At 45.7% G+C, this 26,662-nt stretch overlaps 2 protein-coding genes across 3 annotated transcripts in view; one reads left to right on the top strand and one right to left on the bottom strand.

Annotated features, from left to right (window-relative positions):
* NT5DC3 (5'-nucleotidase domain containing 3) overlaps positions 1 to 15,308 on the top strand; it is a 69,261-nt gene extending 53,953 nt beyond the window's left edge. The window contains exons 11-15 of one of the 2 annotated variants that reach the window (XR_012094581.1): positions 281 to 367; positions 2,306 to 2,446; positions 7,402 to 7,466; positions 9,652 to 10,977; positions 12,070 to 15,308. Coding sequence is in view for 1 of the 2 variants with exons in the window: in XM_008004452.3 (XP_008002643.1) it covers positions 281 to 367; positions 2,306 to 2,446; positions 7,402 to 7,466; positions 9,652 to 9,904 (546 nt within the window). In the remaining variant the exon portion in view is untranslated. Of the gene's footprint in view, positions 1 to 280; positions 368 to 2,305; positions 2,447 to 7,401; positions 7,467 to 9,651 lie in introns of both variants that reach the window. The other variant, XM_008004452.3, reaches the window with a different exon arrangement.
* A 5,667-nt stretch (positions 15,309 to 20,975) lies between these two features.
* Positions 20,976 to 26,662, bottom strand: part of STAB2 (stabilin 2) — a 167,436-nt gene continuing 161,749 nt past the window's right edge. The window contains exons 66-69 of the mRNA XM_037996621.2: positions 26,322 to 26,432; positions 25,324 to 25,452; positions 24,132 to 24,248; positions 20,976 to 21,406 (exon numbers count right to left, since the gene is read on the bottom strand). Of these exons, the coding sequence (XP_037852549.2) occupies positions 21,356 to 21,406; positions 24,132 to 24,248; positions 25,324 to 25,452; positions 26,322 to 26,432 (408 nt within the window). The 3' untranslated portion in view covers positions 20,976 to 21,355. The remainder of the gene's footprint in view (positions 21,407 to 24,131; positions 24,249 to 25,323; positions 25,453 to 26,321; positions 26,433 to 26,662) is intronic.

The raw sequence follows: 26,662 nt of genomic DNA, 5'->3' as shown, positions 1-26,662 counted from the left end.
AGCTGCTATCATTACATGGTAGATTATTTATTGACATGGAAAGATGGCCCCGGCATGTTAAGTGTAGAAAGATAGTTACAAAGAGGTGTATATAATATAAATCCTTCTTGAACAGTGCATTTGACATAGAGGACAGATTTCCCGTGAAGGTGCTTTTATCTTTATATTTTGATATTTAAGTTATAAAAACAATTTTTGAAAGTTTTAAAAAATATTTTGTACTGTGGGTTAGATAGCTCTCTAGCTGTAATATAGTAACGATAGTTTTCTTTGATTGCAGGGTAATTTATATGAATTTTTGAAGCTTACTGGATGGAGAGGATCCAGAGTGTTGTATTTTGGTGACCATATATACAGTGACCTGGCGGTGAGGAGCCCTTTTTTCCTTTGTTGGGGGACAGATGTGTTAGCCTCACTTACTAAAGAATATATCTTTTATTTAAGAATGTACCTTTTATTTAAGAATGTATCTTATATTTAAGGTCGTCTTTATGCTTTCGTAAAACCTAGAGGTAGGCTGCATCTTTTTAATGTCTCATTTTTTTTTTTTTTTAACAGAACAGAGTTGTGAAAAAGATAAATATTTTTCGGAAATGATGGAAATAAGTAGTTCACTCAAAGAGTTTATCAAAATAATCTTTCCATTTAAATAATAATAAATAAATGCCATTGTTCTTTTTCCTTTTATCAGTGCATCAAAAAACATAAATAAAATCCATCTTTGAAAGTTTGCCACCATTGGGAATATTTAAAAGAATGTGCTGTAGGTTTTCATGTATTATTAGGAGAAAGAGAAATATTCAAAGACTTCAAGAAACTGAACCAGTGGGCTGGGCACAGTGGCTCACACCTGTAGTCCTAGCACTTTGGGAGGCTGAGATGGGTGGATTACTTGAACTCATGAGTTTGAGACCAGCCTGGGCAACATTGTGAAACCCTGTCTCTACTAAAAATACAAAAATAATCTGGGCGTGGTAGCACACACCTGTAATCCTAGCTACTGGGGAGGCTGAGGCAGGAGAATTGCTTGAACCTGGGAGGTGGAAACTGCAGTGAGCTGAGATCATGCCATTGCACTCTAGCTTAGGGGACAGAGTGAGACCCTGTCTCAAAAAAAAAAAAAAAAAAATTGAACCAGTGAAGGTGAGCGGGCATCCTAAGCCCTCTTAGACTCTTACATAGAACTTAGGATTCTGGCTTTAGGTGAGTAGCCAGACTGAACCTTTAAAACGGTAAATCAGACTTAAAGCTTTAAAACCTGAAAGCCTTTCTTTCTCCCTCAGAGTAAAAACCTGAGTTTCTATAGTTGCCCACTGGATTTCCCCTTCCCCAGCCCACCTCTCTGAAGACACCCTCTGCCCCTGCCCCCTCTTTTGTCTCATCTAGGTTCCCTGACTTGTTGCTGCTTAACATGCCACCCTCCAGCATGTTCCTACCCTGGGGCCTTTGCACTTGCTATTCTTCAGCCAGAATCTTTCTTTTCCCACATATTTTCATACTTTCCCCGACCTTATCGTTGTATTAGCCTGGTCTTCCTAACTACCCTGTACAAAATGGAAACCTCCTTTCTTCCTCTCCTTTTCCTGTTACTCTGCTTGATTTTTGTCCCTTGTACTTATCCCCACCTGTCATTGTGTATTTTACGTGTTTATTGTCTGTATTTTCCACGAGGGCTGGGATTTCTCAGTTTTTTGTCCGTTGTTTTATCCTCAGTATTTAGGGCCTGGCAAATAGTAGTGCTTGATAAATATTTGCCAAATGAGAAAATGACCATTTAGTATGATGACTATATGTCTTAGATTTTCCAGGACATAGCTGATACTAAATATTCTGGCCTTTTGTCAAATATGGGGTGACAACATTTGGAATGGAAAATGTGGTCATGCATGCTTATGTTGTATGTGATCATTCCAAGTCTGAGATTCCGTGGTTCTCCATAACCCAGAGGGCCTGGCACACAGAGGTCTGTGGATGAATTGAATGAAGACCTTTGGTAGCATTTAGGTCGAGCCCTTTTCTGCCCCTGACCTCATTGGTTTTTTTTACAGACCATGGTTAATGATTCCGCAGGGGTTGTGACTCACGGCAATTATTTCCAGATCTGAAAGTTTCTTGGAACGAAATGATAGAAGGCTGGGGCCAAATTGGTTTTAATTAAATGTAATTTATTGAATTCATCTTGGTGAATAACTAACCATTACCATCAAAAAGTAATTAAATGAATGCCTCTCATGTCTGGGAAAATAATGACATAGTGTAGATTCTGTTGAGACTGATGTTGACTTTTCGTGATCTTTGTGATCAGGATTTGACCCTAAAGCATGGCTGGAGAACTGGTGCAATTATCCCAGAGTTGAGATCTGAACTGAAAATCATGAACACGGAGCAATACATTCAAACTATGACCTGGCTGCAGACCTTGACTGGGTTATTGGAACAGATGCAGGTTTGGATATATTTTTTTTCTCTCTCACTTTTTCTTTAAGCCTGAGGTTAGAAAGTTACTTCAGGTATATTCTGCTTAATTGTTATAAAATACGAGGCTTAAGTTGTTTTCAGTAGACTGCAGAATAACAACTGGGGTTCTTTTGCTTAGACAGTGTTTGTGGGGCCTGTGTAAATGTAGGTGTTTGCTCACATTCCTCTGTCAGTGAAGATCCAGTATCCTCACTTCCACACTGAAGCCTGCTAGGAGCTCTCCTGTGGGGTACTGGGATTCAGGAGACCTTGCCAGTGCTTAAGTCTGTGCTGGTTCTGTCTGCACCTGCTACAGTGGGACTTCGCCATTCTGGGCCTCAGTTTCCCCATCTGTGAAATAAAGGGGCCTATGAAGCAAACACTTCAGTCTAGGCACCATGGCTTATGGGAGAGAGTCTCAAAGCAAGAGTCAAGATCCCTGGGTCCAGCCTCAGTTGATTCTGAGGATAATACCTGCAATTTGCTGACTTACTGGAGTTCCCTGGCAGTTACTTCCTTGAGTTAAGTTAGGCAGCCAGTTTTGGCTGGTAAGTGAGGAATGGCAGTTGTATCAGTCATTTCCTGGCCCATGGAAGCTGCCTCTCTTTTGTAGCTGTATCCCCTTAATTCTCCATGTACCCCTTTCCTTTCCAGTTCCGTGAGGCACCTTGTTTTCTCCCTGGCTGCAGCTTGCCTGGGCTATAGCCGTCTCCGCATGGGTGCTGACATTTTTAGGATACGGGCACAGATGCTTGTTCTCTTGGCTAACACACCTTCAATCTGTGGCCACGGCCTGTTGCCCATGCCTGCCCTCTGGCTTTGGAAATGGGCAGGGAATTGCCTTGCCTGCCCCAGCTGGCACTCTGTGTGGGAGGGGCTGAGCAGTGAGATCAGGCAAGGCTGTGAGTGGCAGGCCACATTCTGGCTCCAGGTGCATGCATTCCAGAGCATGGGGCCCTGCACGTCCCCCTGGGCCTCATTTCCAGGATGCATTGGGCCCCATTAGTTCTTGGCTCTTCTCTGATGAGGATTTATTCTGTTTCGCTTGCTATGCTTGTCTGTGAGATGATTTACTAAAAATATGTGGCATCAATTCTGAGTTAATGTAGTTGAGAGTCTGTGCATGTCATACACTACTAATAGTTACTTTTTACGTGCCAGACACTGTGCTGAGTGCTGGCTCTATACACATTGCTCATTTAATAGGCATAGCTGTTCCATTTTAGAATAAGGAAACAGTTTTTGAGAGGTTAGGCATCATTTATGTGTGAGATCATAAAATGGCAGGGCAAGGCTTGAACCAGGTCCCAAAGTCCATGCTTCAGAGCACTGCTTTCATGTGCCTTCCTGTTTAGAGGATTCGGGTATAGGCAAGGCTTGACTCCCCCTCAGTGACGTCTCTGTGACCCTGGCAGCTGGTCACATGTACAAACACAACTGCACGTAGATGGTGTCAGTACATTTTCGCTTTGGAAACAGTTTTTTTTGTTTATTTTGTTTTCCTTTTTCTGACCTGTGTAAAAAAAAGTTGACTATTAAGGAATGTGTGTTTTAGAGAATGGAAGTGCAGAAAATATTTCTGTGGTTTGTAAAATTAATTATACGAGGTGTGGGGTGAGGAAAGGAAGAAAGGGAAATTACGATTTACATAGCCACCCCCATTTTGCAGGAGAGAAAACTTGAGACTGCGAGATAGGTCACTTTTCTGGAACCACAGTTCTCAGTTGGCAGAATCAGGCTGTGTAAAAATGTCGTAAGAACTTACTGTGTTCTGGACACTGAAACCTTTAAGTTCATTTCATTTTCACAGCAACTCTTTGAAGTAGGACTGAAACATCACTCCCATTTTTCTGATGCAGACCCTGAGGCACAGAGGAGATAGAACTTGCTCTAGTGACGGGTGATGCTGATGTCGACACACAGGCAGCCCGACTCTAGACCCTTAACCTCCACGCACCTATATTGCCTTGGGTTCTGGCACTTTGTACAGAGTTCTGTCAAGTTGGATTCACTAGGATATAGAGGTGTGTAGCTGCTAACTAAAAAAACATCCAAATCAATGTCCTGTCTCACTGTCACACTCTTCCTCAGTGTTCCCCTAGAAAGTTACAAGTTTTTCCACTGAGCCTGTGGCAGATGTTTCTAGAACTCCCCCTTGGGGATTATTTTCAGAGCACGTAGCACATTATTTGGACAGTTTTCCGAGGAGAAAAATTGGTCCTCTGAGATCGGGTTTGATTTTTTCAGAGCCAGCAGAGTGTCATTTGTTTTTTGTTTTTTGATTTTTTGAGATGGAGTCTTGCTCTGTCGCCCAGGCTGGAGTGGAGTGGTGTGATCTTGGCTCACTGCAGCCTTCACCTCCCAGGTTCAAGCAGTTCTCCTCTCTTAGCCTCCCAAATAGCTGGGACTACAGGCTTGTGCCACCACGCCTAGCTAATTTTGTATTTTTAGTAGAGATCCCATATTGGCCAGGCTGGTCTCGAACTCCTGACCTCACAGGAGTCATTTGGAGCCGAGTCTAATGAATAAAATAGAAGTATATAAATATTGATTGTAATTTCATTAGCTAGCCTTGAAGTGCCTTCCAAAATGGCTGTGGTTCATGGTGGTGGTGCTGGCATTGGTAGACGCTTCTCAGGTAACTAACCAGTCAGAGGCCACATTTAGACCACGGGTCGGCAAGCTTTGTCAGAGGGCCACATGGTAAATATTTTAGGCTGTGCAGGCTCAGGTAACCAACCAGTCAGAGGCCACATTTAGATCACAGGTCAGCAAGCTTCTGCAAAGGGCCACATGGTAAATATTTTAGGCTGTGCAGGCTGTAGGCTCTGTTGCAGCTACCCACCTCTGCACTTGCAGCACAAAAGCAGCCGTGGACAATATGTGAATGAATGGTTGTAGCTGTGTCCCAACAAACTTTACTGGTGGGCACTGAAATTTGACTTTCATGTAATTTTTACGTGTTAGGAAATTTTTTTTTTTCCTTTCCTTTTGAGGCAGTCTCACTCTGTTGCCCAGGCCAGAGTGCAGTGGCACGATCTCGGCTCACTGAAGCCTCTGCCTCCCAGGCTCAAGTGATTCTCATGCCTAGCCTCCTAAGTAGCTAGGATTATAGGTGTGCACCACCACGCCCAGCTAATTTTTGTATTTTTGAAGAGACTGGGTTTCATCACGTTGGCCAGGCTGGTCTCGAACTCCTGGCCTCAAGTGATCCACCTGCCTCGGCCTCCCAAAATGCTGGGATTACAGGCTTGAACTACCACGTGCGGCCTGTCATGAAATTATTCTTCTTTTGAGTTTTTTCCCCCCCAGGCATTGAAAAAGAAAAACCGATTTGTAAGCTCACAGGCTGATAGAAAAATGGGCCGGTGGCTGGACTGATGTAGGCTGTTGTACTGGCTAGATTGTAATATCTTTCTCAAACAAGGGAAGAGATACGTGGCCAATCTGCTTTGCCCCTGAAGAGCTGATTACGCCCGTGAACAACCACTGGAGATGGAGGTGGCTGAAGTGCCTGTATTGTGGGGCTTCAGTTAGTCTTTTCCAATGTGGACTACCCACTCTAGAGTTCATGGTTTCACTTGAAAGATTAATGATAACTAATGAGCACACACCGTCTTTGAAATATTTTAAAGTGGATTTCAGAACCAGAGGCTCTTGTTTTAAGGAGTTTGGCCTTGTAGGGGGACAGAACTGGAGAAGGGGGTGGGCACAGGGAGAAATCTTTTTTAGTTTAATGGCTGATGGGAAGAGTGGAAGCGAGAGGGTTGTTCCTGTGAGAGAGATGATAAATGGTGGGAAAGGTTCATGGCAGGGCAGCCAGCAGGGCGCCCCAGCCAGCAGCTGGGTACTTCAGGGGAGGTAAGGCCCGAAGCGTGGCTGAGCGAAGGCGCAGAGCTCAGGGTCCCCCTCTGGGCACGTATCCCTGGCCTCCGATTCCTGGGGTCTTTCTCCTTTACATGTCCCTTCAGCAGCCTTGGGGTTCAGAGTCGAGCTGTTGAACCGAGCAGATGTGATAAACGGAAGGTTCTTGGCTCCCATGTCAAAAGCAGATGGTTTGCCCCCTTGGTATTTTCCTCCAGGTTCTAAGGTTACCCCCCTGGTCATGGATTGCAGGGAGCCGGCCTGTTCCCTGCGATCATGTGCACCTTGGATTCTGGCCTCAGTGTTTCTGTTTAGCCATAAGAACCTTGGAGAGAGACTTGTGAGATTCCATTCGTTAGATCATGCAGTTGGCATTTTCTTTTTGCCTTTCACCCATATTTTGGCCCACCAGAAAATGCTCTGCTTTTCCTTCTCATGGAGATGCTTTACCTTCTCGCCTTTTGCAAAAAATAATTGTTTTTTAAATTAAATAATATAATATTAAATTTAAAAGTTTATTTATAATTCTCGTGTACAAATTAAAATAATTTTTTATGTTAATTTCCAAGTGTAAGCACATACTTTGACATGCTTACAATTGGTGGGTAAGTATGCTGTCTCCACTTAACTATAATGTTTGTACACATGTATATAATAAGTATAATAGGTAGCATGTACTAAGTATTTCTACATTGTAGTTTGTATACCTGTATATAATAGGTGTGTAATGGATATATCATGTGCATAATGGATATATCACGTACATGTCTTATACATATGTGGATACACATGCATTATGTTTATATGTCGTCTTTACTGATAGTTTAATAACTTCATAATAGTTCATCTTAATTTGTTAAACCACATTTCTAATGTTGGACATTTAAAACTATTTTTTATTCCTGAAGAAGGCAGGGTTTCAACTGGAAAGTCTGAAAAATGTATTATTTCATTCAGGTGCCAACCTCTGAGATGTGAAGCAATAAAATTTCTAGAAAAGCTGCTCATTAAAAAATTCTCATTATGTAATGAGTTTATTTGAAACCAAAACAGTCTTAATAATTGACTTGCGTCCTACAGGTTCACAGAGATGCTGAGTCACAGCTGGTTTTGCAGGAGTGGAAAAAGGAAAGGAAGGAGATGAGGTAAGAGCGGCCTGTATTGAATGTGGCATGTCCACCACCCTGTTCTGGCCGTGCTCAGCCCACGTCTGTTCCCCAGGGCCAGCCTGAGGCATAATGTTGAAACATCCTTTTTTAGCTCCCAGGTATGTCTGCCTCCCCCAGGATCCAGAATCGGCTACCTGCTGTTGGTGACATGTAACATTTCCTTGAGGCCAGCCATCACCCCTGTCATTCCTCCGCCCTTGCCATCGAAGGCCTTGGGATAATGGAGCCTTTCCATCTCATTCCTCCTCCCTGCCTTCCTGACCTTCCCATCTGGGCAGCTGGTGGCCCAGTTAACAATGCTGGCAGCACAATGTGGCTATTGGGGCAGTGCTGGATTTGGGCTCCGAACCCACAGTGAATTCTTAGGGCTCCCACGACCCTGGTGCTTATTTGTAACCACAGCTCTTTCAAGAATGTGCAGTCTGTTAACTGATAAAGAAAGCCTGCCTGCCGTGAGAAAAGTTTGGTGGGTGTCTGTCTTAAGGGAACCCATACTGACAATCATGCTTCCCTAGGAGAATGCTTTATACCATTGGCATGAACTTTTCTGACTTTGTGCATGGCCTTCTCCAGCCACTGGGAACAGCTATCTCTGAGGTTTGGCAGCAGTGGTTGCGGTGGGATTCTGGCCTCCCAGCCGTGGGCAGCCTGACTTGAGGGTTCATGTGGTGGTGTGCGTGGGTGGGTGGACGGGGCGTGGAGAGGGGACAGTGAGTCCATTCCTCAGATTCTGCAGAAGCCAAAGCTGTATTGCATTTAGTTTGTCCTCCTCCCTCAGGATGTTGACTGTCTGAGTCTTATTTTAACTGCTACCAACTAACTAGTGGCTTTTATCACACAGCTGTGTAAATGATTCTATTTTTTTTGCTGTGTTTGTAAATGACTTATTAGCAGTCAAATAGTATTCGTTCATTTTGATGGAATACTCTGTAGGGTGCCAGCCATCAGAGAGTGCATATCCTGTGTGTGTATGATGGGGATGTTGAAATAGACATACATGCACGTAAGGATGACTGCAGGGGCTTATGGGCCTTGGACGGGGTGAACAGTCTCACTTCTGAGGAGGCCGGGAGGCATTGAAGTATGTAATGGATGGGGGAGATTTACATCACGTAAAACAATCCTTAATTCCTCCATCTGAGCACTTGAGAGTTTACAACATGCTTTTATTTTGCTTACCTTACTCAGTTCTCACAATAAGCTTGTGAAACAGGGGGTCTTGATCCTTTCGGTAAGCGAAGTGGAGACTCCTGAGGGCATTCCGTGCTCCTCTGTGTACCATTGGCAGCAGCTATTGCATCCTGTGTTTAGTTTGGGAGATGGGGCGTGTGTCCTTAGAGAAACGTGCAAAAGCATCTGGAGCCTTGAGACAGTTAAGGGGGAAATAGGACCAGAGTCGTTTTGATGGATGGATAGGCAGGCCGTTTTCTTGTTTTATTTTTAGATAGGGTCTCATTCTGTCACCCAGGCTGGAGTGCAGTGGCACAGTCACAGCTCACTGCAGCCTCAACCACCCGGGCTCAAGCAGTTCTCCGACTTCAGCCTCCTTAGTAGCTGGAGCTACAGACATATGCCACCATGCCTGGCCAAATTTTTTGCATTTTTGTAGAGACAAGGTCTCACTATGTTGCCCATGCTGGTGGTCCAGGGCACAAGAGATCCACCTGCCATGCCCGGGCCAGACTGTTGTTTGTTTGTTTTTGTTTTTGTGAGATGGAGTCTCGTTCTGTTGCCCAGGCTGGAATGCAGTGGCATGATCTCTGCTTACTGCACCCTCTGCCTCCCTGGTTGAAGCGATTCTTGTGCCTCAGCCTCCTGAGTAGCTGGAACTACAGGTATGCGCCACCACGCCTGGCTAATTTTTATATTTTTGGTAGAGATGGGGTTTCACCATGTTGACCAGGCTGGTCTCAAACTCCTGGCCTCAAGTGATCCACCTGCCTTGGCCTCGCCAAGTGCTGGGATTATAGATGTGAGTCACCACACCTGGCTCTAGACTGTTTTCTTAATTAATATTTGGGGCTGCTCTAGGCTTTTTTCTCAAATGAGTCCTATTTTTTTTTTTTTTTTCCTGAAAAAGAAGTGATTTTGATTTCAGTAGTTTAAAAACAAGGCTTTTTGAATCATTCTGTGTTGCTTTGCTTTTTTATTGCCCCTTCAGAGAAATGACCAAGAGTTTCTTCAACGCCCAGTTTGGAAGCCTGTTCCGCACAGACCAGAACCCAACCTACTTCCTGAGGCGCCTGTCACGCTTTGCTGACATCTACATGGCATCTCTGAGCTGCCTCCTGAACTATGACGTCAGCCACACTTTCTACCCCCGGAGGACTCCACTGCAGCACGAACTGCCCGCCTGGTCAGAAAGGCCCCCCACCTTCAGAACCCCTCTCCTGCAGGAGGCCCAGGCCAAGTAGCCGAGGGCAGAAGCTAGAAACTGTAACTGCCCCTGATTGGGCAGGCATGATGGGGTTGACGTCATGTGGGTCTGAGTGTTGCTTTTGGAAAAGATACAGATAAGCCTTTTGATATTTGTTTTGTACCTTATGGAGAATAATTCTCCCAATGGTTAAGACAGGAGCTAGCAGCCCGCCTCTCCAGGCTTTCCCTCCATGCAGGGCTGAAAGGCAAACTTGTCATTGGAACTCTGATTTCGCCTTTTTGTTTACCGAGGTCCTGGAACATCAGGTTTTCTGGGATAGGTGAGACACTTGATACCATCTCTGTATTCTAGCAGGTCAGGCTTGAAGCGGTTCTTGACTGCTCGCTCCATGGCACATTTCCTGAACGTGTACTGGCGGTGCATTGGGAACTGCAGGGGCACAGTGATGGGCAAAGATTAACTGCTTCCAGAAGGCTGATTTAGAGGGCTCCACAATGGCAAAACGCTCCTGTGAGTGACAGAGAGGCCCCCAGGTGATGGCCAGTTCCCAAATCATTTGGTACTAAGGCTTTGACATTCTGGCACATTGCATCAAAGAGAACACAGCCTCCCCGGAAGGACTTAGGTGAGAAAGAACAAGAGAAGTTGCAACTCCTGGACCCTTTTGTCCTCAGTGTGTGATTCCTGTGTCCTTTCCCAGCATGGAGGAGGGCAGGAGAGAGGAGGTGAGAGCTCTGGTCAAAACCTTCCAGCTAGTGGAACAGCCTTCTGAAGAGCCTTCTGCAAGAAATGAGTGGGTTAGAAGAACCAAAACATTTGTGGTAGATCTCCCAGGAGCCTGTTAAACCTGGAAACACCACCCGAGTTGGTTTCATGTGCTCACTGGAAGAAAGAAAATGAACCAGGGAAAGGCATCTTTATAATGAAATGCTATGCCATGCCACCACCCGCTCGAATTGGAATCCTGTTAAAACATGAGATTTACCAGAAACAGTCCTTGTCTAGATGGAAACAAACAAGATCCTGGCTTCTCTCTAATGAGTTATCAACTGAGAGGTGCTTGGATTGGCCAGGGGAGGACGAAGATGGCCACCACAACTTAGCCAGGTCCAGCCTTCTCTCAGGTTTCACTCCTGCGGTGTTTGTGCGACTATTGGGGAGTTTGTATAGTTTTTTTTTTGTTGTTTTTTTAAAGATGTCTAAGATGGGAAAGGGTGAAGGACATTGAAGCTGAGAAATAGATATGACTTAGCTAACCGAGCTTTTCTCATTTCTTTCTGTTTTGTTTTGTTTTTTTGAGATGGAGTTTTGCTCTTGTTGCCCAGGCCGGAGTTCAGTGGTGCAATCTCAGCTCACTGCAACCTCTGCCTCCTGGGTTCAAGCGATTCTCCTGCCTCAGCCTCCCAAGTAGCTGGGATTACAGGCACGCACCACCACTCCCAGCTAATTTTGTATTTCTAGTAGAGATGGGGTTTCTCCATGTTGGTCAGGCTGGTCTCGAACTCCCAACCTCAGATGATCCGCCCACCTCGGCCTCCCAAAGTGCTGGGATTACAGGTGTGAGCCACCACACCTGGCCTGCTTTTCTCATTTCTTTCTAGGGGCAGTGCAAGTGGCATATATTCCTTTTGTTGGAGGGAAGAATCCTTAATTGCATCTGCATTTGTAGTATCCTTCAACGTAAAGCGCATATTTACTGCACTCTCTGAGTGCTATGGGAGTGTCTGCTGTTATTAGTTATGGCGCTGCTAATACTATTTTAATTGCGTATGCTATATAAATACTTCTGTTCAGATTAGCCTAATCTAGTATTGCTGAAACTCATTTTAAGCTTTGGTGGTACCATGTTATACTCTTAAATCTAAAGGATGGCAGGAACATGAGGGGAGCTTGTGCTTTTATTGTGATAAATGTATGTAACCATCTATTGATGAAATGCGAGCCTGGCATTCCGTGGGCTCCTTGCCAGATGGCAGAAACTTAACGAGTTACATAGCATCGTTTGTAATGCTACTTGTTATAGTTGGAATGTACTTGTGATATTTGGCTGTATTTAACTATAAAGGTGAAGGTGACCCTTTAGATCCAATAAGGCTTCTCCCCATCTTCTACATTTTGTTATGAACACAGTAAGACACAGTAGTATGTTCTTTTTTTGGAACAGGGCAGGCATTTTGTTTATTGTTTGCTTGCTTCTAGGTGTTTCCATCATCAGGGTGTATTGGAGGCTGACACTTGATGGATGTGTGTTGTGCTCAGAACTGCTCAGTGTTGGGGTTCTAGAAGAATGTGCTGATGCTCTTGGCTTCAAGTTTCTGCCTTTGGAGAAGCAGATTGAGGAAGTAGGTGTTGTTTAAAAATAATTATTGGTTTTTATCTAATCAGATATTCATTGGTTACCTACCAGGTGCCAGTTATAGGATGTTTTGTTTACTCAAGAATGAAGTAGAACTATTTTTAAAACCTGTTTTCATGAGTGTTTAGGTTAGGTGACCTAAGCTTTGAAGGAGAAAAACGTTTTCTGGGTGTGAATAATGAATTTTATAATCGATTCCCATTTAGAAGAATTTCAGCCTCTCGGCCATTGAACTTGGCAGTGTTGAAATCTCCCATGTGGCAGAAGCCTGCCGTCTGGGCCACCAAGGCTCACTGACTGTGTACCTTGCAGACTGTAGACCCATGTCGTGGCAGTAACGGGGCTGAGCACCGTCATTCCTGTGTGAACGATGGAGGCCCATCCCAGTTTATTATTAATCCTTGTCTATACTCAGGACAGATTTTAACTTGTCGCTGTCATGACTTTTTTTTTTATTTTGTTTTATTTTTTTTTGAGGCAAGGTCTCGCTCTGTTGCCCGTGCTGGAGTGCAGCGGTGCGATCTCAGCTCACTGCCCCTCTGCCTCCCAGGTTCAAGCAATTTTCGTGCCTCAGTCTCCTGAGTAGCTGGGACTACTGGTACATGCCATCAGGCCCAGCCAGTTTTTGTATTTTTAGTAGAGATGGGGTTTCACCATGTTAGCCAGGCTGGTCTCAAACTCCTGGCCTCAAGTGTTCTGCCCACCTCAGCCTTCCAAAGTGCTGGGATTCCGGGTGTGAGCCACTGTGCCTGGCCTCGTCATGATTCTTTTTTTTTTTTTTTTTTGGAGATAGTTTTGCTCTTGTTGCCCAGGCTAGAGTACAATGGTGCGATCTTGGCTCACTGCAACCTCCACCTCCTGGGTTCAAGCGATTCTCCTGCCTCAGCCTTCTAAGAGTAGCTGGGATTATAGGCACCTGCCACCACACCCACCTAATTTTTTTGTGTTTTTAGTAGAGACAGGGTTTCACCACGTTGGCCAGGCTGGTCTCAAACTCCTGACCTTGGGTGATCCACCTGCCCTGACCTCACAAGGTGCTGGGATTACAGGTGGGAGCCACCGTGCCCAGCCTGTCATGACAGTGCAGTGTGGGATCTGGCACACTGCACTGGGCATTTTGTTCTCTGGTGTGCACATGCATGAATGCATATTGGTACAAGGGAAACCAATCTGTTTTCAACCATTTAAAAAATCATGTTGTAAAGCAAACAAAAATAGTTTGAACATTTAAAAATTACTTTTTAATATTGCTTTGACTGATTTTCTAAGAATTATATGAACAATAATGAGTCCAGGGCAGCAGCCATCACAGATATGACAGTCCAGCAAGGCCCATAGAGGTCCCTTTGGAAGGGACTTGCACAGCTGATTTTTTTTTTCCAGTGTTGTTTTTACAGGTGAAACGTGGCTTTTGAAATACTTCAGTTGTTTGGCTTAGAGCTCCCACTTTCCCCCTAACATAGAGCCTTTCTGTTTTTTAAAACATTTTAACCTGTGGCACTATTTTCTGCTGTTCCCATTAATATCATGTAACATAAACCGCTCGCTACCGATTTGGGCGTATTACAGACTAAAATGACTAGTTACTTTGAATGCATTGTCACTCTTAATTATTGCAAAGGAGAATTGAAAAGTAGTCTTGTGTCCTAGTTAATTTAGCTTTGGGCAAACTCAGTGGCTTTTCTTCTATCCTCTTCTCAAAAGACCTTTTAAAAGCAGCAGAGACTGGGCTAAATACTGGAACTGAATTCCACTTTTCTGCATGCTCATTTGCTGCCAAAGACCACTTGGGGTTCCTTGTCTAGAATGCTCTAAGACTAAATTTGGCCAGACACAGGGTTCCTTGATTGCTCTATTCAACTAATAGAGAACCTACATTTTGCCTTCGTAATGTCGACTTTCTTTTGTACCAGGTTTTTCTTTCTTTCTTTTTTTTTTTTTTTTTTTTTTTGCCTTAGCATTTAGGAGCTTAGCTCAAAGTTCAGCTAACCTTTGATACTACTAGTGGGTTAAAGAAAGGGAAGGGAATGAAGTACCCTTAATGCAGGGTCAGTAAACTTTTCCTGTAAAGGCCAGATAGGAAGTATTTTTGGCTTTTTGGGCTGTTTGCTTTTGCTGCTACTGCTGTAGGAATGACCATGGTCATGGCTGTGTTCCAGTACAGCTGGATTTGGCCCTCAGGCTGTGGCTTGTTAGCTCCTGCTCTAATGGATTGTGTTGGTGGCAATGGCAAGATTCCCTTGCTGAGAATGTGCAGATGACTAACCTCCTAGCTGGGATGCAGAGAGGAGAAAGTTCTATAGGTAATAGTGCACTGTATTCCCTTCTGGGCTACTTCCTGGGCATAGTTACACGTATGGCCAGTGTGTGTACTTGAGCCATCAGGCTTGGGCACTTGTTGAATATACCTCTCATTGTATTAGTTTGTAATTGTGCTAGTGCTGAGTGCTGAGCTCAGCTGCCCAGATGACCTTTCCAGACTGAAAGACATACTCCCCTAACTGCTGGGAGTGCTGCTGGCTGGCCCTTTACTTCCAGCCCTCATGGGGAGTTTCCCCTGCTGAAGAGCCCTGCCTGCCCCAGATCGCAGCCCCTTCCTGCCTGTAACCCTTACCGGCTCCATATGGGGTACAAAGGGCTGGCCTCCCCACCCCAACTTGGGAAACCCTCTGGGGCCATCCCAGCCTCAGAGCCCCTTGTGGGGTCAGTGAGACCTCACTGTGGCCACATTGCAGCCCAGTGCCTCCCCCTGCCAAGCCTGAACCCAGCCCGGCTCAGCCCACAGCACTGTCCTGTGAACCTTCCTGCACGCCATTCTCCACCTCAGTATCTGCTTTTGGGGAACCCAGCCTGCGACAGTGCTTCTGTGCGTTTTCAGTCCTGCAGGTTTGAACTCTGACTTTGGAGACTCTTTTCCAATTATCTCGTGGAATGACAGATTGTGCCTGTGTGATATCAGGCACAATTAATGCAAATTAGGCAGGCTTATTTATTCTAGATGTGAATTTGCTATTTATTTTAAATGTTGATTTTATGTGTTATGTGACTCTGAACTTATTGCCAAATAAAAGTTTGAATTGTATCATCTGGCTTATTGTCAGTCACCTATTTTGTGTGCTTAAGTCCGCTATGTTAAATTCTGATGAATCCACAGTATTGTTTTCTAAACAGGCATTTTTTTTCCAGGACTTGAGGTGATTTCTACAAAAATAAATAACGGAGATCTTGGATTAAAAAAAAATTCTAAGGGACTTCAAAAAATTTATCCCTGAGAGAAGGGATAACCTTTTTTGGGGAAAGCCCAAAAAAGGGGTATGGGTTTCTTCTCACTACCCCCATCTGCCCCCACCCACAGCAAGCACACTCCCTTGCTTTCAGAGCTTAAAGACTGGAAGGTAAGCCTCAGATGCAAACTTGGTGTGAGCACAGGTGGGCAGCAGTGACCTATGGTGTGTCACCACAGAGGTTCCTGTGTGTTCGTAATCCACTTACCAGGCAAGCTGGAAATGTTTTAAGGAAAGGAAATAGGGAATTAGGAGTAAATGTTAGAGGTCAGTTTGAAGACTTTTTTTTTTCCCCCCAACGTGTGTGTGTGTGTGTGTGTGTGTGTGTGTGTGTATGTAAAACATCTTAAAATCCTTGTGCTTGTACCTGAACCTCATTCATTCCTCCTGTGGATATCTTTTTTTTTCTTCCTTTCGATCACTTGCCTTTGTGTACTTGTGATGTTGGATGTTGGTGGACTCACTAGCAAATCTGCCCCATATTGATTTTTCTGGGGGTGGTTTTCCAGAAACTTGGCATGTCATCTAAGAGGAGGTGACAGCCTGCTCCTCTGCCTGAAATATGGGCTGCTCCTCTTTCCTGGAGTTGTGAATGAGCCTATAAGACACTTGGGGCTTCCAGAACTTTGGACTTGGCTCAGCAGAAATCTCGATGATGTGGAATGCAGTTATTTCGGCAGTGAAGGCAGCAGAGAGCAGAGCCTGAGCTTAGCTCAACCCAGCCTTTCCCTCCATTCCCAGTGGTGATTCCCAACCCTGGGAATCACTGCCCACTGGGGACAATCTGGAGATGTGTGGAAGGGTGGGTTGCAGGGTGCTTGGGTTTTGCAGTGATGGGGAGGGGATGTCTAGTATTTTGAGGGCAAGGTCCAGACATGTTAGACCCCCTGCATTGTGAGGGAGAGCCCAGTACACTGAAGTGTGGTCCCCTGTCTACACATGTATCTACATGATACAACTCATGTAGGTGGAAACCTGTTTATAATTTTCTAAGCCTAGAAACTGTTGTGACATAATTGTAACATACTGAATTTTCCAGGAATGCAGCTATATGTAAACCAAAGGAAGATTTTGACTTCGTTTTATTCAGAGCTTTATAAGGAATTATTCATCATATCAGAAGAGCACATCCTCCACAGGAGGCCACTCCTGGTATTTGAGTCGTGAATCACACCTGTGTCGGTCTGCATTTGTACTGGTCATTTCCATAAATTGTACAGACACATGTACATAAGACTGTACTTACTGTTTCAGTCCATTCATGCTGCTATAACAAAAGACCATATGCTGATTTAGCTTATAAACAACAGAAATTTATTTCTCACCACCCAGGAGGCTGGCAAGTCCAAGATCAAGGTGCCGGCAGGTTTGGTGTCTGGTGACGCCTGTTTCCTGGTTCACAGGTGGTGACTTCTGCATGGTGGATAGATCAAGGGAGCTCTCTGAGGCCTCTATTATAAGGGCACTAATCCCCTTAAGGATGCCCCTCCCCCTTAATCACCTCCCAAAGGCTTACAGGCTTACCACCCTCCTAGTGTTATCACCTTGGGGGTAAAGATTTCAACACAGGAATTTTGGGGGTCACAAACATTCAGACCCTAGCACTTAACCTTTATTTTAAAATGTCAGCCAGGTGCGGTGGCTCATGCTTGTAATCCTAGCACTTAGGGAGGCCAAGGTGGGAGGATTGCTTGAGCTCAAGAATTTGAGACCAGCCTGGGTAATATAGTGAAACTCCATCTCTACAAAAAATAAACCACATTAGTTGGGCTTGGTGATGGGCGCCTGTAGTCGCAGCTACTTGGGAGTCTGAGTCTGGAGGATCACTTGAGCCCAGAAGGTTGAGGCTTCAGTGAGCCATGATTGAGCTACTGCAGTCCAGTCTGGGTGACAGAGTGAGACCTTGTCTGAAAAAAAAGAAAAAGTCAATTATTTTAAAAATAGTCAAATATTATCTTTTCTAAAATCCAAATTTGTTTTAAGCAATTATAATTGTCTTCATTGTGTCTTCTATTGAAATTGTAGCTGAGATTTTACCAAGTAAGTATGTATTTTATTGTAAGTTACTTTGTCTTTCTGTTATAGAACCTTATATATACATTTCTAATTCTTTACTCATTTGCTTTTTAATGACAGGTTTACATATATAGCTTTAAAAGGCAAATCTAAGCATCCTTCCTTAAACATGCATTATAAACTGTTTTCTTTCAGTGAATGTAAGTGTAGAGGGTTACATTGATTTAAAAAAAAATCATGTGTGAGCATAGGTCATGTTTTCTGTGAATTACTTTTCATGTCGCCAAGGAGCAGGTGCTCTGGGTCAAGAACTGCAGATGGAGAGAAATTGCCTCGTGGCTGCACATCCGTGCAGTCCCCTCCAGGAAGTCCTGCTGAGAGGCTGAGCCTGCCTGCACCTAATCCTTCGCATTACTTTCCTCCACAGCAAAAATATCAGGTATGGGAAGTTGAGGTAAATTGTCATCCCTGGTCACTCCTCCCACACGCCTTTTCTTCTAAGGTAATTCTAGCAATTAATAAGCTAACACATTTGTTGTTAAAAATGTTTCAGAATTTCTTTGTAAGTGGTTGGGTGAGGTGATCTTTTCCTCCCTGCTCGTAAAACAAGAAGAGATGCTGGGTAGAGGCTCAGTCCATATCCCTTCCTGAATATCCCTTCCTCTGGCATTAGTGGCAGTCAGCCTCCCACTCTGCATCCTGGGTCCACCAGCTGGGCAGTAACAAGGAGCCTGGACCATGAAACCAGTACTTGTCTGCACGGGTCCCACTGACCCAGCACTCCACCAACCTCCATTTGCCGAGGGCCTGCTGTGTGCCTCACGCGGTTCTGAAACTGGACGTAGCAGACAAAGACCGTGCTCCATGGAGGGCACATGTGTTGGGGACAGAGTTTTCTGCTGATGTTTGCCTTAGGGCTCAGGAGTGGGGAACCGAGTTGTCAAGAGGTGGGAAGGGGAAATAATTCAACACTAGTGCACTGTACCCCATGCTGAGGGCCTGCTGGGGATCGCCTTATATTGCCTCATATGACAGGCCACAGTGCAAAAGGATAATTTGTGCCCCAGGAGCTTCAGGAAACTAACAAGGGCACACAGTTACGGGGAGAAGTTGGTTGGGTGGGCCTGAGTAGGCTAAGCCCATCTGGGCATGACCCCATCCCGTTTGCCTGTGCCAGTGGAATGTGGCATTTTCAGACTCTAGGGCAAGTTTGTCTGTGTGTTGGGGGGAGGGCATTCTAGGAAAGAAAGTTCCTCACTGTTCTGAGCCAGCTCCTATGAGAGGCTCTCTCCTGAATGGTAACACTCTGTGTAACTGACGAGGCCACTGGAGGAAATCTGCTGTAGGTGTGCTCAGAGGGCAGAGTGGGAAGACACTGGGTCTTTGATGATGTCTTTGAGGTTCTGAGTGGAATCAACCCTGAGGCTGCCCTCCTCTAGGTCTTCCAGTAACAGCTAACAGTACATCCCCGTGCTGTCTTAGCTAATGTGGAGTTGGGTTTTCGGGTCCTCCATCGGCTATGGTAAGGCCTGCATACAGTTCATACTTCATCCTCAACAAACTTGCTATGTTGGTTGAAGTTTTTCCCTTAACTATTAAGTAAGGGAGTCTACAGTTGAACCTATTTCTTCTGGTTATAAATCTGAGGTGTCTCTACATAAGGTACACATACACACACTCTCTCTCTCTCTCTCTCCCTGCCCCCACTTCTTCCCTCTCTCTCCCTCTCCCCTCCCCCTCTCCTTCCCTCTCTCTCCCTCTCCCCTCCCCCTCTCCCCCGGCCTAGTTTGTATGAAACTCTGCTTGTGATAACACAGTTTTTTCAAACTTTCTTTTTTTGAGATGGAGTCTTACTCTGTCACCCTGGCTGGAGTGCAGTGGCAGGATCTCGGCTCACTGCAACCTCCGCCTCAGGTTCAAGTGATTCTCCTGCCTCGGCCTCCCGAGTAGCTGGAACTGCAGGTGTGCACCACCACGCCCGGCTAATTTTTGTATTTTTAGTAGAGACAGGGTTTTACCATGTTGGCCAGGCTGGTCTTGAACTCCTTACCTCAGGTGATTCACCTGCCTGGACCTCCCATAGTACTGGGATTATAGGTGTGAGCCACTGTGCCTGGCCATTTTCAAACTTTTTAATGGGCTGTAGCATCCCAAGAGTTAATTTTTTTTTTTTTTTGAGACGGAGTCTTGCTCTGTTGCCCAGGCTGGAGTGCAGTGGCACAATCTCAGCTCACTGCAACCTCCACCTCCCGGGTTCAAGCTATTCTCTTGCCTCAGCCTCCTGAGTAGCTGGAATTATAGGCACGTGCTACCACACCCAGCTATTTTTTTTTTGTATTTTTAGTAGAGATGGGGTTTCACCATGTTGGTCAGGCTGGTCTTGAACTCCTGACCTCGTGATCCTCCCTCCTCAGCCTCCCAAAGTGCTGGGATTACAGGCGTGAGCCACTGTGCCTAACACCTGGCTAATACCCAGGCCAAGGTCTCCCTTTGCCTTCTGAAGGAAGGGGTCTCGGTGCAGATCACTCTTGCAGTGTGTGTAGATGGGAGGGGCATCTTCAACCTTCTTTGGCAGGTTAATTATATTTAAAAGACCCCAAAGCCAGCCCACCTATAATATTTGGAAAAATGATGTATTATTTAGTAATTATGGCTTCTTTAAATTTGAGATATAACTAACACCACACCATAAAATTCACTGTTTTAAAGTGTACAATTTTGTGTTTCTTCGTATATTCATAAGGTGGTACGACCATCACTACTATCAAATTCCTCATCACCCAAAGAAGTTCCATACCCATTAGCAGTCACTCCTCATTCCCCCTGGCAATCAGCCTACTTTGTCTCTATCGATTTCCCTATTTTAGACATTTCATATAAATGGAATCATATAATACGTGGTCCTTTGTGACTGGCTTCTTAATGTTTTCAAGGTTCATCTGAACTATCACATGTACTAGTACTTCATTTTTTAGGGCTGAATATTTTATTGTACGGAACACCACAGTTTGTTCATTTATCAGCTGATGGAATTTGAGTTGTTTCCATTTTTCTGGCTTTTATGAATAATGCTACTATGAAGATGCATATACAAGTTTTTGTGTGGGCATATTTTCATTTCTGTTGAATTTTTGGGTCATGTGGTAACTCTGTGTTTATTTTTTTTCCAAACTGTTTTCTACAGTGGCTGTACCATTTTGGATTCCCACCAGCAATGTATGAGGGTTCCATTTTCTCCACATCCTTTCCAATATGTGTTACTGTTTTTTCGATTCTAGCCATCCTCGTGGGTGTGAAGTGGCATCTCACTGTGATTATCATGTCTTCTTAAAGAAGAATTTATAAGACTGATGACGTCTGATTGAAAAGGCCCACAGGAAGTGGATTTTGCCTTCAGAGTTCAACTCCTCCCGTGACACAGTCCCAAAACACTGGATTTGTTGTGTTGACTTTGTTTCTGTTCCACAAACCTTTATTGTGCACAGTTCCTGTGTCAGGCACTGGGCTAGGGGCTGGGATACAAAGATGGAGGCTTACAGTCTAACAGGGAAGAAAGATCAGTTACCCATCGTGTGGGGCAGAATGGAGCGGGTGCCAGCTGAAGCGTACAAAGGAAGAAGAGCCAAAGGGTCAGAGCAGGAAGCTGCACTGGGTGGGCACAGTAACATATCCCTCGCCCACAGAAACAACCCCCAGATCAGCCAGAGAGATGAGGTATGACTTGTGAGTGCTTAAAGGACTTTATGTTCCCAAAAGGCAACTGGTGCTGAGAATTCAGTTGATGGCCCAGATGGCAGTGGGTGATGGCTGGCGTCTCCCGTCCAGGCCCTTATAGTGTCCCCAAGGGGTCGTTGCCCTCAAGCTGCCGTTCGTCAGAGTCCTGGAAAAGAGAGGGTTGTAAGGGGGCAGGGCATTCTGCGTGTGGAGTTCTAGGTTGAACCTTTCTGGTGGCCCCTGGCCTGAGGCCTGACTCTCCCTGAGCGCTGTGTGCTGGGCCTGTTCGTTCATGCTGCTGCCTTGTGTTGGGAGGCGGGATGGGCTGGGGGTAGGGCCACCTGTTCTGGGAACCCATTTAGTCTCTCCTGCTTGAAGCTGGGTGGCCCAGGACAAATCTTTCCAACTCGGCTGCAGTTTCTTCATCTACAAAGGGTCATAATATACCTCACAGGGAGGTAGGAGGATTAAATTAGAGCCTATATCTAACAAGTTATAAGCATCTCACAAAAGGTAGCTAATATAAAAACTCCTTTCAGTTTGAAAATTCATCTTGAACCAGTGGTGGCTCTTGAGTGCCTGAGAAAGTGTAATAGAAACCCCGCTCGGCCGGGCACGGTGGCTTGCGCCTGTAATCCCAGCACTTCGGGAGGCTGAGGTGGGAGGATCACCTGAGGCTTGCAGTGAGCCCTGATGGTGCCACTGCACTCCAGCCTGCATGACACACCAGGACCCTGTCTAAAAAAGGCCACACTTTAGAGGCGGCCACGCCAAGCCTTCTGCTGACTTTAGCTCTGACTGGCACCCAGGCTTTGTTAATTAGCATACTAGATGCTAGAAACGGCTTTTCATGGGTGAAACTAGTGGTGGTAAATGTGTCTAGAGTCACTAAAAATAGTGTAAAAGGCATGAGAATGTAGCACGCCACTTTGCAAGCTGGTACCTCATGCTTAGATTCCAGAATGTTTTTACCATATAGTCTGAATAGCAGGTTTAGCTGCAACCTGCATTTAGGCTACTTTCTCACCTGCCTCAGGTGAATCTTTCATGCATGGTGCTGACAGAGCCCTCAGAAGAGGACAGACAATGGGGAAGGCATGGGGTACATTGGAGAGAATGTATGCATTTGTTTCTCTCTGCTTTTTAAATGAAGGTGATTTCGGCATCACAATACTTAGTTAACAAATGTAATTTAGCTGAACTTACCACCCCCCCACCCCTACCTTTTTTTTTTTTTTTTGGAGACAGAGTCTTGCTCTGTCACCCAGGCTGGAGTGCAGTGGTGTGATCTCAGCTCACTGCAATCTCCGCCTCCCTGGTTCAAGCGATTCTGTTGCCTCAGCGTCCCGAGTGGCTGGGATTACAGGCACCCACCACCACTCCTGGTTAATTTTTGTATTTTTAATAAAGATGGGATTTCACCATGTTGGCCAGGCTGGTCTTAAACTCCTGACCTCAGGTTATTCACCTGCCTTGGCCTCTGAAAGTACAGGATTACACGCATGAGCCACTGCACCTGGCGTGAATTTACCCTTGAAATGTGAACCAGAAGCCTTTACATGGGTTCGATTGAAAAATAACCAGATTGCAAATCATATTTTTTTAATCTATTGCATATATATTACATCTATTACCACAGGCATGAAGAACAACAAGATATTAACCTTTGGTTTACTTTGGAAAAATAATTATCTGTTGCACTATGCAAACTTCAACATGGTAGAAGAAAACATTTCTCTCCTTCTATAAAAATTAAGTTTTTTTCCTTTTTCAGTCCAGAACTGCTATTAAACTACACGCAGGATGTACTTCCACATGTGTTATGAATGGGGTACCCTGCCAAGGGGTCCCGCTGCATTGATGTCCGTGGAGGCCCCAGCTAAGCTCCAGCATCACTGACTCTAGAGATAAATGGTCCCTTTCTGGAAGACCAGAGCAGAACACCCACCCATGTACATTATAAGGCCTCATCAAAGAAAAGTAGCTCTGACAACAAGCGGTAAAATCTTGGACAACAATGTCAGTGTAAGTTTAAAGGACTTCTAGGCTGGGTGTAGTGGCTCTCGCCTGTAATCCCAGCGCTTATGGGAGGCCGAGGCGGGTGGATCACCTGAGGTTGGGAGTTTGAGACCAGCCTGACCAACATGGAGAAACCCTGTCTCTACTAAAAAATACAAAAAAACTAGCCGGGCAAGGTGGCGGGCGCCTATAGTCCCAGCTACTCAGGAGGCCAAGGCAGGAGAATGGCGTAAGCCTGGGAGGCGGAGCTTGCAGTGAGCTGAGATCCAGCCACTGCACTCCAGCCTGGGCGACAGAGCAAGACTCCATCTCAAAAAAAAAAAAAAAAAAAAATTAGCCAGGCGTGATGGTGGGCACCTGTAATCCCAGCTACTTGGAGGCTGAAGCAACAGAATCACTTGAACCCGGGAGGCGGATGTTGTGGTGAGCCAAGATCACGCCACTGCACTCCAGCCTGGTGACAGAGTGAGACTCCATCTCAAAGAAAAAAAAAAGGACATCTAAAGGAAAAATCCTTTTTCCTTACATCATGTTTTACACCTGCTACTTCATAAATGGTTGCAGCAGAATTCAGCCGAAGACTTTTTTTCACTGTGACATCTCACCTGGTCATGAGATTGGGCTTGGATAACAACCTCTTGTTCTCCCCTGTCTCTATTCAAGGATTCTGCTGTCTGCCCAAGAGAACCCAGGAACTCTGAACAACCACACTGGCTTCAGTCAGCTTGCAAAACTGGCTTTTAGGCTTGTTATCTGACATACATTCTAGAAATGAACCTTCTTTGGTACAAACTCTCCACTAAAATTTCCTAACAGACGAGATTCCCCTGTACCCCAAGGGAACCTATTCCTAGATAAGAATGCAAACTCACCGTGAAGGGGTCGTAGGAAGGTTCTGGGGGAGCTGAGGTGGTGCTCTCATACAAGGGGTTCGAGATATTCTCAGGCTGCTGCTTGCCAGCAGCTGCAACATTAATGTCCTCTTCTGACTGTTTGGAAAGACAAGCATGAAAGCCAGGAGCGTCTCATCCAAGTGGCAGGTAAAGCAAGCCACCCTTTGCCTCTGGGAGCTTTTCCTTAACAGTCCTTTGTTGAGAGATGACTCACATATAATAAAATGCACCAACCTTTAGGTTCAGCTCGGTGACATCTTACCGATGTCTACCCAGTGGTGATCACCACCAAATCAGCACATAGGGCATTTCCATACCCCAGGATGTGTTCACGTGCTCATAACCTGCCGGTACTGCCACCCAGGGTAACCGCTGTTCTGACTCCCACCAACCTGGAGCGGTGGTGTCTGTCCTTCAACTTAATATAAATGCAGTCATACAGCCTGTACACTTTTGCTCAAAATGGGGTTGAGATTTGCCCCTGGAGCTTATAAATATGCAAGCTGTCTGCCAGAAGGCAGCAAACTGCTGCTTGGGGTCTCTGCACCACAGCCTTTACCAGGAGTGTTTGAGGAGGTGGCAGCGGGAGAGGGTGGGCCAGAGAGGAGGACAAAGTCCATAAGGTAGGATGCTTAACTGCTGTGCTGCTGCCCAGGCTGTATTCCTACACGGCCAGCCAAGAGCTGGCTGCTGATTGGGATGTGGACTCAACTGTTCAAACAGAAATGAGTTTCACGGGCTGCAGCATAAAGCCACTGGCTGTGTAGGGTCCCTGGCCCTGTCCCCCGGTCCTCAGAGCCAGTCTTGAAGCCCAGGCTAGGTCATGGGGTGTGCTTGTACAGTGAATCCTCCAAGGTGAACGAGACTCCTAGGTCCTAGTGAATGGGCCTCGGGGCCAAACCCCTGGCACAGAGGCTCGGGGTGTGTTCTCTCCTTGCCAGGCCCTGTCTCAACCAGAAGGAGGGGCTTGGAACCACCACTGCTGTTCCTCCTAAGGGCAGGGACCCCACCCAAGCAGCAGTAAGCATGGGGTGGGTGGCTGCCCCTACTACTGTGTGACACTGCTTCTGGGTGAGGACTCGGGCGAGACTACTCGGCTGAAGCGGCCCAGGTTCAGGGACTGGGATTTTGGAGAGGACCCCATCATCATGTTCCCATTTTTCTCTCTCACCTCAAAATGCTGGAAGCCGATTGTTCTCCGGTTTAGCCGAAAGAAAGAATATGCAGCCAAGGCAACAGCTCCAATGACCAAGATGACCGCAAAGAAGATCCCTGCTCCCAAGCCAGTGTGGGTCAAGCCCTGAACACAGAAAGAAAAGGGACTCATTCTTAAAACTTCTGACTCCCCAAAGGGGAACCCTTGGTGGCCCGAGGCATTCTGGAGCCAGTGGGGATAAAAATACTGATATGTTAACATGTATCTGGCCCTTACTACTGCCAGGGTCTAATACCCTTCTGTGAAATAAGCCATTGAAGTGTGATAATAACCCAAAGAGATAGGGACAGTTATTGTTATTCTTAGTTTTATGTGGGAGAACTGAGGCACAGAGAGGTGAAGCACTTGCCCAATATCACACAGCCAGTCAGTGGTAGAAGTGGGCTTTGAACCCAGTCTGGCTTTGCAGCTCCTGTGCTTAACCACTGTGCTATGGAACTCTCCAGCAGGTCACCCCTCCCCCCTCATGCTTTTGGGAAAAAAAATGCTAACAACCACCATCACCAACTTTTGTTTAGCATGTACTATGTGTCAGGGGCTGTTCTAAGTGTTTTCTATTTTTAACTCAGTTTTCCCCAAAACCCAGGAGGGAGCCTTTATGAGCCCCATTTTGCAGATGGGAGAATTGGGACTCAGAGATACTACGAAGTGACGGGGCCAAACCAGAGCTTAGCATTTCTCACTCCCCTTCCAGCGCTTCCTTTGTTGGCCCATCCTCTCCCTTTCATTCAACAGATATTAATGGTGACTGGTGCTGTGTTGCTAATGCTTGGGAGTGGGGATGGCAGGAAGCAGGGTTGGGCAGTCCCGAAGCCAGCTACCTTGGAGGTTGGAGGCTCCGTCAGTCTCTGGAGGAGGAGGGCAGAGGACAGAGCTTCTGGTAATGGTTTGCCTGTTGGTGAGTGGGTACCGGGACTCCTCCTGGCCTGTTACCAGGGACCCTAGATACTCACCATAGGGGCAGGGGGTGCTTTTAAAGGCCTGGAAATGATATGAATGATCCCATTGGAGGCAAAGATGTCCCACTGCAGAATGGCTCTTCCATCAACAAACCTGGTCTCCGTCTAGGGAAATGAGGAGAGTGTTGATGGCTTTTACTCTCTGAGAGGGCATCCCTCCATCGAGGGACATTGTTTAAATAAAATGTGTATGCTTCTCTCCAGCTTATTGTATGCCTATTTAATTCTCAGGCCTTGCCACAGACCCTAAGAGGGTAGAATAAGTTTTTCCTCCCTTGTATCACAAGGTCCCTGAGCCCAGCTTTCAGGTTTGTCTCCACTGATAGGCAGCCTAG

The sequence above is a fragment of the Chlorocebus sabaeus genome, chromosome 11 (assembly GCF_047675955.1).
Source record: "Chlorocebus sabaeus isolate Y175 chromosome 11, mChlSab1.0.hap1, whole genome shotgun sequence".
In the NCBI taxonomy this organism is placed as follows: Eukaryota; Metazoa; Chordata; class Mammalia; order Primates; family Cercopithecidae; genus Chlorocebus; species Chlorocebus sabaeus.
Note: the sequence above shows the minus strand (reverse complement) of the source record. Positions and strands in the feature narration are given on the sequence as shown.